At 40.8% G+C, this 15,726-nt stretch overlaps 1 protein-coding gene across 1 annotated transcript in view; it reads left to right on the top strand.

Annotated features, from left to right (window-relative positions):
• The window catches only part of MAP3K15 (mitogen-activated protein kinase kinase kinase 15), a 144,233-nt gene that overhangs the window by 80,951 nt on the left and 47,556 nt on the right, over positions 1–15,726 (top strand). The window contains exons 7-13 of the mRNA XM_066599836.1: positions 2,264–2,434; positions 3,512–3,624; positions 4,115–4,274; positions 7,551–7,701; positions 10,013–10,120; positions 11,187–11,236; positions 15,160–15,255. Of these exons, the coding sequence (XP_066455933.1) occupies positions 2,264–2,434; positions 3,512–3,624; positions 4,115–4,274; positions 7,551–7,701; positions 10,013–10,120; positions 11,187–11,236; positions 15,160–15,255 (849 nt within the window). The remainder of the gene's footprint in view (positions 1–2,263; positions 2,435–3,511; positions 3,625–4,114; positions 4,275–7,550; positions 7,702–10,012; positions 10,121–11,186; positions 11,237–15,159; positions 15,256–15,726) is intronic.

Raw genomic sequence — 15,726 nt, 5'->3', positions numbered from 1 at the left:
AAATCGTGGGAAAAAAGTAGCAATTTTCATGCAGCGATATCACGATCCCCCAATGTGAAAGAGACCTAAACCTTTGATTTTTGTGTATTTCGAGTGTCATTGAAAAATCAAGATTTCGTCATCGAAATGTCATTGAAATTTTTTTTTTTTTTTAAACCTGTAGGAACCCTGTTAGTCCGTCGAAAGCCTTCAGCGGTAGGTTTGACAGCTGACAGTGGGGGAGCAGGGAAGTTAAAAGGGTTGTCCAGTTGCAAACTATTAATTGGCCTGCACTGACCTGATTTCTGCAGGATGCAGACAGCTCTATTCCCACTGCAGGGGCCAGAATTGGTATTACAGGCAAAATTCCTATTCACTTTATTGATAACTTGGCCTGTATACCAAGTCTAACCATTGCAGAGAGAACAAAGTTGTCTGCTTCCTGCAGAAATTAGCTCTATGCACAAGCACACCGACCCAGAAGGCAGCTGACTGGTAGCAATTCTGGGCAGTGGACCCCCGCCGATCTGCTATTGATGGGCCCATCATGGGCCTTACATGCCTGGGCTCGGAATGTCATCTACTTTTAGCCTTTAAGGTTAGTATTTGTCTTACAGCATCTCTGCAGGGAAAATAAGGACGGTCTTACTGCTTTCCTTGGCAGTTAAACCCCTTTCTATCAGCTCGAAACTTGTCCTTTCAACAGCAGTCCGGCGCATTAGTTTCTTTCACTGGGTTGCTGCTGTTTTCTCCATGTGCAGTGTATGGAACACAGCATAAGAGCAGTCTATAAACACCAGCTGAGAAAGAACTGAAAACTAGAGATACAGCCTGCAGAGGGGAAAACTGGTGATAAATGCCACAAAGAATCATATAATGGTCTAATGTAGTGCTAGGAGAAAAAAAAGATCTAGTGCTCACAGGATATGTGCAATAGGTTAGAGGTGTAAAGCCACTTACCTACTCTTGGTGGGAGTTCTCTCTCCAGAGGACCTCCCGGAAGGCGATTTATATCCAGAGATGAAAAGTCTTTGTCCAGGAATGCAATAAAAGGATATTCATTGGTTCAAATCAAACATATAAAATACAAAGGGAGGCATATAGAGCCAAGGGAATGGTAGCTGAAATGCATTTTGGGGCTACTTGGGGCTCCTTTCTCAAGCATGCACATAAATTAAAGGGCAGTGCTTTTATAACAAAATGATGGGCGGATTCATTAAAAGAAGGGGGCATTTTGGCATTCATAGTTAGGAACGCCCCCCCCCCCTTCCCCAGGTGACATAATATACATTTAAAAATCTATAGTACAATCTAATACAAGCATTTTACAACCAGGTATTATATTGTACTACAGAGGGGGAAGGGGGTGTCACCTCACCTCTAGCCAGCCGATTCTTCTGCTTCCTGTGCTGAAGTGTCCATTCTCTTCAGTTTTCTTCCTGATGTCCAATGTACGCTACATCACTAGTGACATAGCTTTCATAGCCTAGCAGGGAGTGACAAGCTATTGCAGAGTCTGTGCCTGCGCAGGGTCTTGCTGCAATAGTATATGAACTCTCGCGACTAGACAGCATATATGCGCAGTCTCTGCAGTAGATCGGCATTCCTTCTTAGACAGTGAACGTTATGTCACTAGTGACATAACCTTCACCGACCTGCCAGAAGAAGACTACAGAGAATGGACGCTCCATAACAAGAATAGGAGGATCCAGCTGGCTTGCGATGAGGTGACCCAGGTGACTGGAGAAGATGTGGTAAGGAGTTTGCCTGGAGAGGAATAGGTAAAAAAAAAATCAAAAAAATCAATACTTATGACAAAAACCCATTAAGTACTGAATTAATGGCCATACTAGAAAACTTGACTGTGGCTTGAGCAATGCTTGTGTCACAAGACACCCAAAAAGTTGTTTAAAGCAAGTTACAACTTAGCCCAGACCAGTGGCGAAAAGAGGGGGCCCCATTATATATACATGAAAATAGGCCCCTTATTTAGGTACTGGATTTTGGCATCGAAGACAGAAAGGTCTGGTATCTGTTTTCCCCTCAACTCAATTTCCATTACCATTAAGACAGTTTGCAACCCCCTTGTTTTAGAGCAGTTCAGCTCTAGTCCAAACCATGCACTACAAAAAGGGGTTGGAACCAAAGATGAGTGACCCCCTCTCTTCATGGGCCCCATAGCAGCCACATGGCCTGCCTCTATGGTATGCATGTCCCTGCCCCAGACACAAACCCACCAAATTAATTCACTATACTGTAATATCTCTTCCTGTCACCTCTATAGAAGGAACAATGCTGGTGACCGAGAGAAAGCTTTACATGTGATGTTACAAATGCTGCAGGCCTGCGATCAACCAGCACCTGATATGTTCTGCCTGTGTGGACGGATATATAAAGACATGTTTCTGGATTCTGACTGCAAGGATGTGAAAAGCAGGGAAAGTGCAATTGAATGGTAAGATGAATATTTAGGATTTTTTTATAGATCAACTTTCCTTTTATTTTAGATCTAAGAAACGGTAAAAGGAAACCTATTCACCGCCTTCTAGAGTTCATTAACACAGGACTAAATGAAGGTGAAGTGTACAAAACCGTTGGTCATACATCTAAATGAGGTCATATCTAAATACGAAGTAAATGGTATGCACGCACTCATATCAGTGCAATACCCAAGAGCCCTTTTGTTTTAATACTATGACATCTGAAACCTAAATATAAGCACAGGTTTAGAGTCATATATACTCCTATTTGACATACGTATAAATAGCATAAAACCCAATGTTACCCGAAGCCATCACCTCTTATCCAAGCAGTCCGGAGACAAAGATAAAGCATAGTTCCAAGTTATATTCGGTTTTATAAGGGCGTTTTAGTCATCACATCATGTTACAAAAAGTGTAACGGAAAAACCTGTTATCTTAATGCGTCCTTTTAAAGGGGTATTCCTATAATGTGTTCGAAATTGGCAAACAATGCACTCACCCATAAAATGTTTATTTCCAAAAAGCTCCATTCTCCGGTTATTGCAAATATTGCTTCCTCTGCCTTCTGGTTGTTTACTGCTTGTTGCCAGTGAAACAGACCACCTCTTCTATGGAAAGAAATGGCAGAGGAGGCTGGCGCTTGCGCCCCTCTTTAATCTAAATCTAATGGACTTGGTCTCAGTGCGTGTGGACTAGCTTTTGGTCCGGCCATCAGCTACCGCTGTACTCTGCTATTTCTTTCCATAGAAGAGGTGGTCTATTACCCCAGGCAACAAGCAGTAAACGACCAGAGGACAGAGGAATCAATATCTGGAGAACGGAGCACTTTAGAAATAAAACCTTCATCCATAAGATGTTTGTGACTTTTAACACCTTGAGATAGGATTCCTGAGATGGGCATACGCCTTTGAGCAATGAGGGTGTGTTTTGATTAGTTACAACCTGTTTTATATACAACATTTAAGTGTATACTGTATATGTCATCTTGTAGTTAATGACATTGTCCATGTTAAGATTAAACTACTGAATAAGAACATTATTTCTATTAGGTATCGGAAAGGTTTTGATCTTCAGCCATCCTTATATTCTGGAATTAATCTCGCTGTTTTACTTATTGTTGCTGGGCAGCAGTTTGAATCCTCCATCGAACTTCGAAAAATAGGTAAATATTAAAAATCCAAGGTTGTAATCAGGGCAAGGTACAATGTCGCTCATTATTTATGGAAAGTAGTATTCTGCAGCCAGTGGTTTGTGAGCCATATTAGGCTTTCAGGCATCGTACAGGTGGCTCCATGGCTGCAGAAGCTATTGTGCACCGATGTAAAGCAGTGGTTGTAAAGGGTATACATCATAATGGTGATATAAAGTCCAATGTAACAATTTTAATACAGTAAATTTATCACTTAAGATATGAGTTATTTATGAAAAAGTCGGACTCGGAGTTTGGCTTACCGACGTCAGAGCCCTGATTATTACGTTTAAAGTTTGCTAAGTTCCGTTTTTCCTTTAGCTACGTTGGCCATTCTGCTCAGTGTTCATACGTCTTTATATTGGGTCTTTGACTAAACTGAATGTGGAACTCTGTGATGCCATATTCTGTGTTTTCGGAGTCCAACTTCTTCAGTATTAACTCCTGAGGTTCTTCTGTGAAGGGGTTCGTCTGAACAGCCTGCTGGGAAGAAAAGGAAGCTTGGAAAAAATGAACAATTACTGGGATGTGGGTCAATTCTTCATTGTCAGCATGCTGGCCAGTGACATTGGAAAAGCTGTGCAGGCTGCCGAGCGCCTTTTCAAACTCAAGCCTCCGGTTTGGTAAGAAATCTGTGCATTCTGGAAAGTCATTGTTTACATGTTTAGCAGTACTTTGCCAAAATGCTGGTTTAAATGGCATTAATAGCAGTCCACATATTCTGTATTTACCAAAAATTGAATTAAATCCCTAAAAGAGGGAAAAAGAGAGCCGCTCCTAGAGAAGCAGACAATCTTCATCTATGTGGTTATGTAATCTAGTTTTTGGGCAAACACAACAATAAATTACAGAAAAAGCCTTGTGTACAGAGTGTGCGGTGGCTCATAGAGTTCCTATGACTTTGTGGTAGAGAGCCATGAGCCCTTGTACTGTGACCCCATAATATGGCATGCAATGAAAAAATCCTCAATTTTGTGGAAATCTGTTAGAAATCTACAGGCTCATATTTCACCTCCTGTGTGCCGCTGACTTCAATGGTCACCGTATTATGGAAGCATCCATAGATGCATAATATGGCTGTATGCATGACACCTCTCAGAGAAATTCGTCTTTTTTACTAAATATTACATTTTTCCTTCAAATCTTCTGTTTGGTAATCTATGAACCTAGTAAATTCCAAGCTGAGTACTATTGTGTAGTTTGTGGACTTGTGTAAGTTTATTGGGAAAAAACAGTGAAAGGCTTCATTTTTTTTTTTACCTTGGATGACCTTTTCAGAAAATAGTTGGCAATTGCTGCAACAGCAATTTCCTAGTATAATGCAATTAGCAGTCTAATTAGGCTTTATTCACACTTGCATATTTTGGTGAGTGGGTCCAAAACATGTAAGAGGTGCAGGTCTTTCCGTTATACATTTCTCTGTTCCTCTTCTAGTCTTGGTTTACAAATACCGTAATACAAAATGCCCACCAAAATACCACCGTGTGAATGATGTCTGATAGAGGTGATGACCAGAAAAGCTGGTTTCCCTCAAGAACAAAGAAAGTGGCACAATCAGACTGAAAGCGAAATGTCAAGTCATTAAAAAATTAACTGCATTTGGCTGCTTGTAGTTTGAATTAGTTTTGCATACATTACTCAGGCTAATTGGCTGCCTGAAGACTACTGCAGTATTACTAGGAATCTGTATGGGGAAAACCAAATATATCATGTTTTTTGCTTAATAAGACGCACCTGATAATAAGACGCACTTAGGTTTTGGAGGAGGAAAATGGGGGGAAATATTTTGAATTTGCCCAAACCAGGCAGTGCGAGAGAAAAAAAGGGCAGTAGTACCACCTCAGAATGAAGTATGTATTAATAGGTCAACCTGCCATTCAGGATCCAAGGACAGCTAAGTGTAAATGTAATTTTATTACTTGTCACCCAGCTCCCCAGGAGGCCTGAATGCCATGTTTGACTAGATATAGCGATGTATGTGGTATAAATGTTTGCATAACTCTGCACTGACATTCAGAATCCTGGAAGAGCTGAGTGACCATGTAATGATGATTCCATTAGTTGTCACCCAACTTTTCAGGAACCCTGCATAGCACGTCTCATTATGGTGAGGTATGGTGTATATATTTGTGCACAACTAGGCACCAATCAGCTGTGTGGGAAGCTCTCCCCTCTGCTATGTAGCCGTCAGATGTGTGAGGAGAGCCGTCTGTACCTACAGCTGATTGATGAGAGAGAGGAGCAGCACTCAGCTGGGGGGAAAAAGTGTGTCTTAAAGTGAAAAATACGGTAAGTCATTTTCTGCAAGAAGTCATGCTCACAGACGTAATGCTGGATCTTTGCTGTATAGAACCTTTAATTGTCTCTGTACTTTGAGCCAACTTGTATAAATATGATAGCTGATATGATCACTAGTAAAAGTGCATATCACTTTATCTAAAATGATGTTTTTATGCTAAAAATCCCTGTAGAAATGGGGCTCCCTTCCTTCTAATTTGCAGTCCATTCATTGCCTGTTGTCAAATGACGTTCGTCTCTAGTAACCAGGATAAAACCGGTGGATTACAGGAAGTGGAGGAGAGTGATGACTCGTGTTGCCCATAGAGTTTATATAGGAGGGAGGGGAATAGATTCTCAAACAGACATTGCTGCTGGAGCAAATAGTAAGTGATTTACATTGACTGAAATTACAGCTACACTGCTCAGTACGTATGCAGTGTCCTTTTATGAGGATATTTATGTGTGTGTGTTCCAAAGAGTTAGAGCATGTTCACACGGTCATTTAACTGACAAATCCACGGTGGATTTGTCCGACGCGGCTCTGACAGTTTAATCCATGGCAGAACTCTGAAACTAAGCCTGTAAATTTAGTCCCAGTTCTCTTCTACTGCAACACAGATTTTAAAGCTGTGGCATGGATGTTCATAGCATTTAAAAGAATGCTATAATGATGTGGATTTTGGTGCTGATGTTGCCACCAAATTCAAGGCCGAAGGTTTTCTATGTGAATGAGGCCTTAGGGAGCAGAATCTCCTGTTTTCTTTACATGCAGTGTATGGTCAACCTACCAGGTGAGGGACAGCAGGAAATTACGGATATAAATGCAGAGGGGAGAACTAGTGAAAAATGCAGAATACAAGTCATATAAGGGTCAAATATAGAGTTATTCTTCATAAACAAGCAAACGACAGCTTGTTCTAAAAGGCAATTTAAAAGTTTGGGCACACTTTAAAATGAGTCCCATGGAAAATCTATTTATCTTCTCCCTGTCTTTTTTATTTTTTACAATAATTCTACAAAGTTTTGGAATGTTTTCTTACATGCCGTATTATGGAAGCACAAAGGGAAAATACACCCTCCTATGACTCCGTAATAAAACTGCACATGACTCTGTGCACATGGCCTCTTTTATGGTCAAGATTGGATGCTTGCAAATAAAATAAATAATTTTATTTGAAATCGATTTTAACCCCCCCCCCCCCCCCCCCCCAGCAGGGATTCAATCTGTTTTTTTACAGCAACTCTAGCCAGAAAATTAAAGCCACCCCCAGAATTCTATCTGGCCTCAGAGTCATTGTGGCCAACGAAAAAAAATCACAAAGTGTCCATATATTTAGCAATGTACTGATACAAGAGGGCAGATAGAAGCACCACATCCCTCCACATGCAGACAGCCAACCTACTAAATAGAGGAGCCACTGCACAGGTGTAAAGTACTGATGAGCAGCCACTCGCACATCTTTCTTATACTGAGGGGGCATCTGCTTATTACTATACTTGCACATAGATATAGCATACCAAGTGTGTCATGCCAGATAGTACCTGTAGTGCACCATGCAGATCTGTGACAGAGGGTCTGAACAGAGCTTAAAATGGACAATATTTACTTTGCATGCCAGGTACCTGCGATCAGTTGTACAGAATTTGCTTCTAATACAGAGATTCAAGAAACTCAACACAGAGCACTCTCCCAGGCAAGAAAGGCTGAACTTCTGGATGGATATCATTGTGGAGGCCACAAAAGAGTCTACAAACGGACTGAGATTTCCAGTATGTAATTGTTAGATGATTTACAAAGTTTACTTATGAAATCTCAATTTTTATTATTTTTTTGTTTTTCCTATCCGTCTTCCTCCAACTTGTGTAAGCTGGAATCATCTTATGATCAGTTACACTGCATTTCCTAAATTGCTGCTGCCATGTATGCTGCTTGTTGTGGTCTATGAGAACTCACCGATAAGATAACCATGGTATAACTCTTTCCTATAGCTGCCAGTAATCTCTGTGTAACAAGTTTTTGCATTTGAACATAACCGCATTGAAATTTTTCAGGTTATTTTGCAATATTTTTCAAGAAAGGCAGAAGTTTTTTTTTCTTCTGTCTTTCATAACTTCACATATGGAAAAGTGAAAAAGTCTTAGTCTTCTATATTTGCGTAACTCACTGTTAAATTCAATTTTACATCAAGATTTCTACGTTATTCAGAGGTAGAAATATCATTTAAAATTGCAAATGTTGAGGCATTTAAAAATAGTATTTTTTTTAAAATTGGAAACAAATTTATCTAATGGCTTTATAATGGCGGGAAAGACTTCATATTAGATTTTGTAATCTACATATTTAGTTAGATAAAACTTTATCAAACTTTAACTCTTCTGAACATTTGATCTGGTTCTTCAGGAGCTGCATGATGTGTGGCATTGGATCACAGTATATCTAGTCATTCATTCTTTTCAATGGGGGGTTTGCAATGGCTTTCTTTATGTGTATATGTAGTTGACTTGTAGCAATTTTATATTTTAACCCTTTAGTGACGGCCCAATAGTCTTTTTTACGTCCTGCTGTTGCAGGACGTGTATGGAGGGAGATGGCGCTGCTATCTCCTTCCATACTGCGGGGCTATTAGCCCTTTAAATGCTGCTGTCAATTCTGACAGCGGCATTTAAATCCCCTGAACGACATTCGAGGGTCCCGTACGCCCCCCCCGTGGTGAGATTAAGGCTGCCGTGTAGGTGTCATGGCAGTCGGGGGCCCGTCATACTGCCGGAGTGATCAAAGCATCGTTTGTTCTGGTCCTCTAGGAGGAATAAAAGAAATTGTAAAAATAAGTTTTCCTTTTTTTTTTTTTAGTAATTAGTAATAAAGTTTAAAAAAAAAAACCTTTTGCTTCATTTGCAATACAAAAATAAAAATAATAAATTAAAAATACGTGTTTGGTATCGCTGCGTCCGTAAAAGTCCGATCTATCAAAGTAATGCATTATTTACCCCGCGTGATGAACACTGTCCGGAAAAAAAAATAAATAAAAAATGCCAGAAATGCACTTTTTTGGTCACCCTATCTCCGAAAAAAAATGGAATAAAAAGCGATCAAAAAGTCAATTGTACGCAACAATGGTACCAACAGAAACGACAGGACGTACCGCACAAAATGAGCCCTCATATAACTGTCGTCAGAAAAAGAAAAGTTATTGTGCGCAGAAAATGGACACAGAAAATAATTTTAAAAAATTAAATATCTTAAAAAAAATACAAGTAGTACAGCAAAAAAAAAAACTATATAAGTTTGGTATCGTAGTAATCGTACTGACCCATAGAGTAAAGTTATCATGTCATTTTTGTTCCAGTTTGTGCGCCGTAGAAACGGGACGCACCGAAAGATGGCGGAATGTTGTTTTGGTTTTTTTTTCTATTTCTCTCTAGTTAGAATTTTTAAAAAGTTTTTCAGTACATTATATGGTACATTAAATAGCACCATTGAAAAATACAACTCGTTCCACAAAAAACAAGCCCTCATACAGCGACGTCGATGGATAAATAAAGGAGCTACGATTTTTATTTTTTTTTAAAGGGAGGAGGAAAAAACGAAAATGGAAAAAAGCAGAAATGCTCCGTCACTAAGGGGTTAAACCTATCCGAAACCACCCATTGTTAAAAATCTAAAGGAAAGACCTCCAATGGTAGCAGGTTGCACACAAACCCTCTGAGGATGAAAAATAAAGCTCCTACAACTTCTCATCGGTTTGTCCACAGCCACTCTCTTACAAGTTTGAGATCTAGACAATTCCTGACCCTGATCTGTCCCCTTGTCAGAAACCAAATGGTTATACAAACCAGTCAGGCCTTTGTGCAGGTCAGACACCTAGCTCAGATTTTAAGGTCAAGTTTGAAAGGCCATAATCTAAATTGTCCTGCTGTGGCAGAGGTACCCACGTACAATCAGACAGCAAACATGGATTACATTAGTCTGAGGAAATCTCAGGAATCGCATGAATGTGTGTATTCTGTGAACACAGGTATGTGAAGTCTCCATTCTCATATTTAGCACTTCTACACCTTAATGGTAATTTATGATTTGTAGGTTCTGGTCTTGGAGCCCACTAAGGTTTATCAGCCATCGTATGTTTCAATAAACAAGGAAGCCGATGAGAGGACGGTATCGTTATGGCATGTGTCTCCTGTGGAAATGGTACGAGTTCTATTCTATTCTTCAATGAAATTGCTGATGGATGAGCCGTATAACGGCAGCGCAAGCCGTACTGCTTCTTCGACTTATTGGTGATTAATAAATGGAGATATGCCGTGAATTATTGTCGTGAATGACACATGGCTGTGCATCTGCTTAAATAATTAAGGGCTACGGACACCTATGTGGACGGTTTTGTTAAATGCATGTATTTTTTTATTTATTTTTTGCTGAAAAGCATTTTTGCACTAAGGTTTAATGAAAAATTTTGGACCCTTTTTAGCTCCTGCAGTTTTTATCATTGAATGTAGCAGAATGCTGTTGACAGTAAATCTGTCGGTGATCTCGTCTGATGGCTCACTTTACAGCCCCTCTGTGACCCTTCATGAACTACTAAGCTGATATATAACCAAATCAAGGTTTCTTTACCCCAGAAGTCAATGAACATCATTAGTTGACAGGTACCTGTAGACCATCTGACTGCTGTAAAGCATAATTCTAAATGCTATTAACTGTAGCTGATGCAAGACAGCTGCCCCATAGCCATATATAGGACTGAGAATAGAAAAACCTAGAAATAGAAAATAAAACATATTAAAAAAAAAAGGTAATTTTTTTTCTTTCATTATTCCATAATTTTCTCCATTCGACCGGATGGTTTCCTCTTAGGTCTGGCTCCCGGCGCTGTCAATATGTCAAGTGGGTGGCCCCACCACTCTCAGTCAATAGTTGACATTGGACACCTTTTTAATACAACCCATATGTCTAGGAGAAGGTTCCAGGTGGTACGCTTTTTATTTTCGATGTCTTTGGTTCTATCCCTATCAGAAGGCTTCTCTGTCTTATATAAAACATTGTGATTATTTTACTTACTAGATGGGTCATGTAAAGAGTCCGGGAAAAATTTACAGGAACCACTAACAGGAGTGGTTTGATCTTCTTCTTTTTTGTTTTTTTTGTGGATTTCATTTTGCTTAAAATTGTGTGGCTGTTCCACGTTGTGAAGGATATAAATATGCTTATAACATTATGTTTTATTCTTAGATTATTTTTCTTATGATTATTTCAGAAGGGAATCCATGAGTGGAACTTCACTGCGTCCTCTATCAGAGGCATAAGGTAAAAGGAATAGACAGGCAATGCTATATTTTTTTACCCATGTTATAATTTACCATATCAGGAGAGGTTGGGAGAAAGCTGAGCTGGTATCTTCATGTTTTTCACTGTCAACAATGACAGGAAGATCTGCAAGCAGCAGTAGCTTGATCACTTCCATATAATTCCTGGAAGAGTTCCTAATAATAATATAATAATAATCTTTATTTGTATAGCGCCAACTTATTCCGTAGCTTATTCCTGGAAAATGACAGGTTTATGAGCTACAAAATTTGTCTGCTGTTACCCATATAGGCCGCCTGCAGACGAGCGGGTCGGATCCGGCGGCGAGAATTCTCGCCGCGAGACCCGACCCGAGCGCCTGCAGAGGCAAGCGCGTACTCGCCCGCGCCCGGCGGCCCCGGCTCTTTCATGTGCCGGCTCCCGGGCAGCTGGCGCATGCGCAGACTGGAGCCGGCGGCCGGGTGAGTGACGTATCTGTGCGAGGCCCTGCGAGCCCCGCACAAAAGTAGGACATGCCGCGGTTTGTTTGCCGTGCGAGATTTCGCGTGGCCAAACCGCGGCCGTCTGCATAGGAGTGCGTATTGTAATACACTCCTATGCAGGCTTTGAGCGGCGGAAATCCCGCGGGAAATCCCGCCGCGGGATTTCCGCCCGTGTGCAGGCGGCCTTACTCTTATACTTAAACACAAATTAAATCCATTTCGGGTACATTGAGTTGTTGTAGAAGCCCTCATGTGATGCAGAGTGTTAGGGCAGCAGAATGCAGTCCTAAGCTCTCGCTCACGACCTGAAGGTTGCAGGTTCAGGTAGCTGGCCTTCCATCCTTCCAAGGTCGGTAAAATGAGTACCCACAAATTAAATTGAGTACCCAGCTTGGGGGTAACGGTAGTGACAAACCACCCCTTCGCTTGCACCAGGGGACTTTACAGAAGCCCACAGTTCATTTGCCAATTTGAATATCACCATGATGTTGAGCGAAGCTGCTAATACAGTCTGATATCCTATCTTCCTTTATCATTTCCCCAATCCCTGACTGGGGCTGCCGAATGTCCACAGGCATTCCACTGTAGATCAGCAGCGGAACGTTTGGTGCAGGTTTTGAAGTGGGTTTTATTGTGTATACCTGTGCGGAATTGACTCCCTCATGGAAAAAGTGAATTCCCAGAGGAAGCTGCAATAAAATTGACATGCTACGGAATTTAATTCTGTACCGCGTACCAATTTCTACACTGGTTCTGTGTGGATTATTTCTGCAGCTTGTGGGCAAGCTTTTCACAATCTCATCCACTACTGTAAATGCTGCGGAATTTCCATGCGGAGGGTCGAACGGAAACTCCGCAGTAAATCCGCCTCAGCTGGACCTCCGCTAAGCCTTGTAACTTTTTACCCCTCAATATAAGGATGGTTGTAGACACATAGCAGCAGTATACCATCAGTAACTAAAGCCATATTGCTGTCCATATATCATGTACAATAATCCAACCACGTGGCAGTGCCCATGAAGTATTTTTAAACAGTAAGTGAACTTTCAAAATCTTGGTGAAATTAGGAGGAGACACAGGGGTTTTTTTTGTTGTTGTAATATCGAATTTATAAATGAAAGATTAAAAATAAACTGTTACTCTTTAACACTTGTATTACCCATGCAATAGCCTTGGTTATGTGAATGCCTCTGGTACTGTATTGCTCTAGTGTTAGCAATAGCCATAGGGGCTTACGCAGTGCTGATGTCCCACAGTGGAAAATCACCAGCAAATCTGCAGAGGCCAAATTTGCATCTAAATTCTTCAGATTTGTCACAGATTTTGTTCTGATTTGCCACAGACTTCAAGCTTTTACATTTCAGAGGTTGAAGTCCGATGCCAAAATCCGCAGCATTAATTGACATGCTCTGTATTTCAAATACGCTGTGGGTTCCGCACAGAAATTCTGCAGAATTTACTTGCCGTGAAGGCACCCTAGGGTATGTCTATGTGGCACTAAATTTTCTGCGTGGACTATGCCTTTAAAACCGGGTCAGAAATCTGAAGCTCTTTTGCCATGGATTGGCAGTTTTGCAGGTGGAGGAAATTCTGCATAGCATTCTGCTATCTGAACATACCCTAACAGTTCCTATGCTTCACATACATTCTGAGTGCTGCTCTGACAATCAGTAATGTACATGTTTTTTTCTGCAACCATCTCCGTAAAAAAAAAAAAAAAAAACACCAAAAAAAACTTGCATGTATACTCACTGACTCACAGAAGTGGTTTAAGACTTCTTCTGTAAGGACATATAGATTTATGAACAACAAAGAGAATAAGTGATGCCAAGAGGTGGAATGGGAGAGGTTTCATCACTCCTTAGGGAGAGCACCAGGAAGGTGAGTGAGGAAACTTATATGGCCATCCATGCTCCTCTGGGTAATATGCAAGAAAGGAAGATGGGACAATACCTCAGCAGGATAGCAGCATTCCTTCAAATTAATGCTTGACTCTTTATACAAGTCTGTAGAGCAATGATTGGGAATCGAAAACCAAGCCAGAATCTATACACAGACAGCTGTTTTGTGTTTTGTTCCATCATCCTTATTTGCGTATTACCCAGAGAAGCAAGGATGGCCTTAAAAGTCTCCTCACCTTCTTTTATGCTCTCCCTAAGGAAATATCTTACCCCTCCCGATCCACGTCACAGGCTTCTCACTAGCCAAGCCAGAATCCTACTGCACACTGATGAGGGGCAAAAAACCCTGAAACAGCTGTTTGTGTATGGATTCTGTCTTGGTTTTCAATTTCTAATCATTTCTCTACAGCCCTGTATAAAGGGTAAAGCATTAATTTATCGGAATGCTACCATCCAATAGGTGGCGCTGCAGAGGTATTGTTCCATCTTCCTTATTTGCAAGAGGTGGAATGTGTAGTTTGAGATTAGTTCATGAGGTAAAGAACTTCAAGTTGCTTGTCCATTCAGCACTGTGTGATGCTATAACAGAGTAGGAACCATCTGAAGGTTTTAAGCTGTGTGGTAAAGCCCTTCTAATGTACCGTATTTTTCGCTTTATAAGACGCAATTTTTCCGCCTCCAAAGTGGAGGGGAAAAGTTCCTGCGTCTTATAAAGCGAATGTGCCAAAAATTTGTTCCGATCGCCATTTTTAGCGCGATCACGAATTTAACGCGCGGACACGATTTATTTAGCGAGATTGCGTGTTAAATTCGCAAACGCACGAACAAATGTGCGATCAGTTAGAAGATTTCTCTCCTCCTGTCAAAAAAAAAAAATCATTACTCACCTCCCCTGGCATTCTGCGGCGCTGCTGCAGGCTGTCGCTCTCTACTGGTCCCCGGCAGAGCATTCCTTTCTGTACGCGGGGCTTGAAATCCCCGCCTCATGACATCATTGAATGGCTGTGATTGGCTAACACACGTGTGTTTTAGCCAATCACAGCCATTCAATGATGTCATTGAATGGCTGTGATTGGCTGATGGCGTGTTTTAGCCAATCACAGTATTAGCTTTCTGGAGGCGGGGATTTCAAGCCCTGTATCCAGAAAGCAATGCTCTGCCGGGGACCAGGAGGGAGCGGCAGCCTGCAGCAGCGCCGCAGAACGCCAGGGGAGGTGAGCAATGATTTTTTCCCCCTATTTTCCCGCTCTAAAACGGGGGTGCGTCTTATAGACCGGTGCGTCTTATAAGGCGAAAAATACGGTAATCCTTAAAATCTTCATACCACTGAATCCATGTGTAACCAGCATACAAAATGTTGTCATTATTGTAAACTTAAGGTTCACAGATTTCCCCATCGTAGACCACCTTGTGGAACCTCTAGTCTCAGCAAGTCAGACAGAGTAGATTATTGCTTCAGATAACCACATGAAATAAGCCTCTTGTAGCCTAAAGTAATTTATTTAAAAATAAAATTACACAATTTTTTTTCTTTCTGCAGCATTTCTAAATTTGATGAACGTTGTTGCTTCCTGTATGTTCATGACAATTCTGATGACTTTCAGATTTACTTTTCCACTGAGGACCAGTGCAGTAGGTGAATATATATTTCTATATCTTCTTAATCCTAAAGACACTAAACCAGCAAAGGCAAATGAAGTAAAGAGTCATTGAAAAAAAAAAAAAATAGAAGTGGCCATATTGAAAAATGTTTGACCCAGAAATTGAAAGTAAACTAATAATTTGACTCTGTCCCGCAGTTGCCATCAGGTAGGTAGGGGTGTGTGTGATTTTCCTTTATATTAACTCTGTGTACAATATAAATGTATATGCCTTTTTGGGTCTGTAGATAACTAAGTAACAGCAGTGGTTGTCACCTAGATTGTTGCCCATGTCAGTAGCCCGGATAATTCAGAAAGAGTCTGTAAGAATATCAGATGACTCTTCAGTAGTGATGAGTGAACCTTTTAAAAGCTCAGTTCAGCCAGTTCGCAGAATTTCAGCAAAAGCTTGCTTTGGTCCAAATTGGTTTCAACTGAACTGGACCTTCACTAATACCCCTAAAACT

Source organism: Eleutherodactylus coqui, chromosome 4, assembly GCF_035609145.1.
Source record: "Eleutherodactylus coqui strain aEleCoq1 chromosome 4, aEleCoq1.hap1, whole genome shotgun sequence".
Lineage (NCBI taxonomy): Eukaryota > Metazoa > Chordata > Amphibia > Anura > Eleutherodactylidae > Eleutherodactylus > Eleutherodactylus coqui.
The sequence above is the reverse complement of the archived record's forward strand: the minus strand, read 5'-3'. Positions and strand labels throughout refer to the sequence as shown.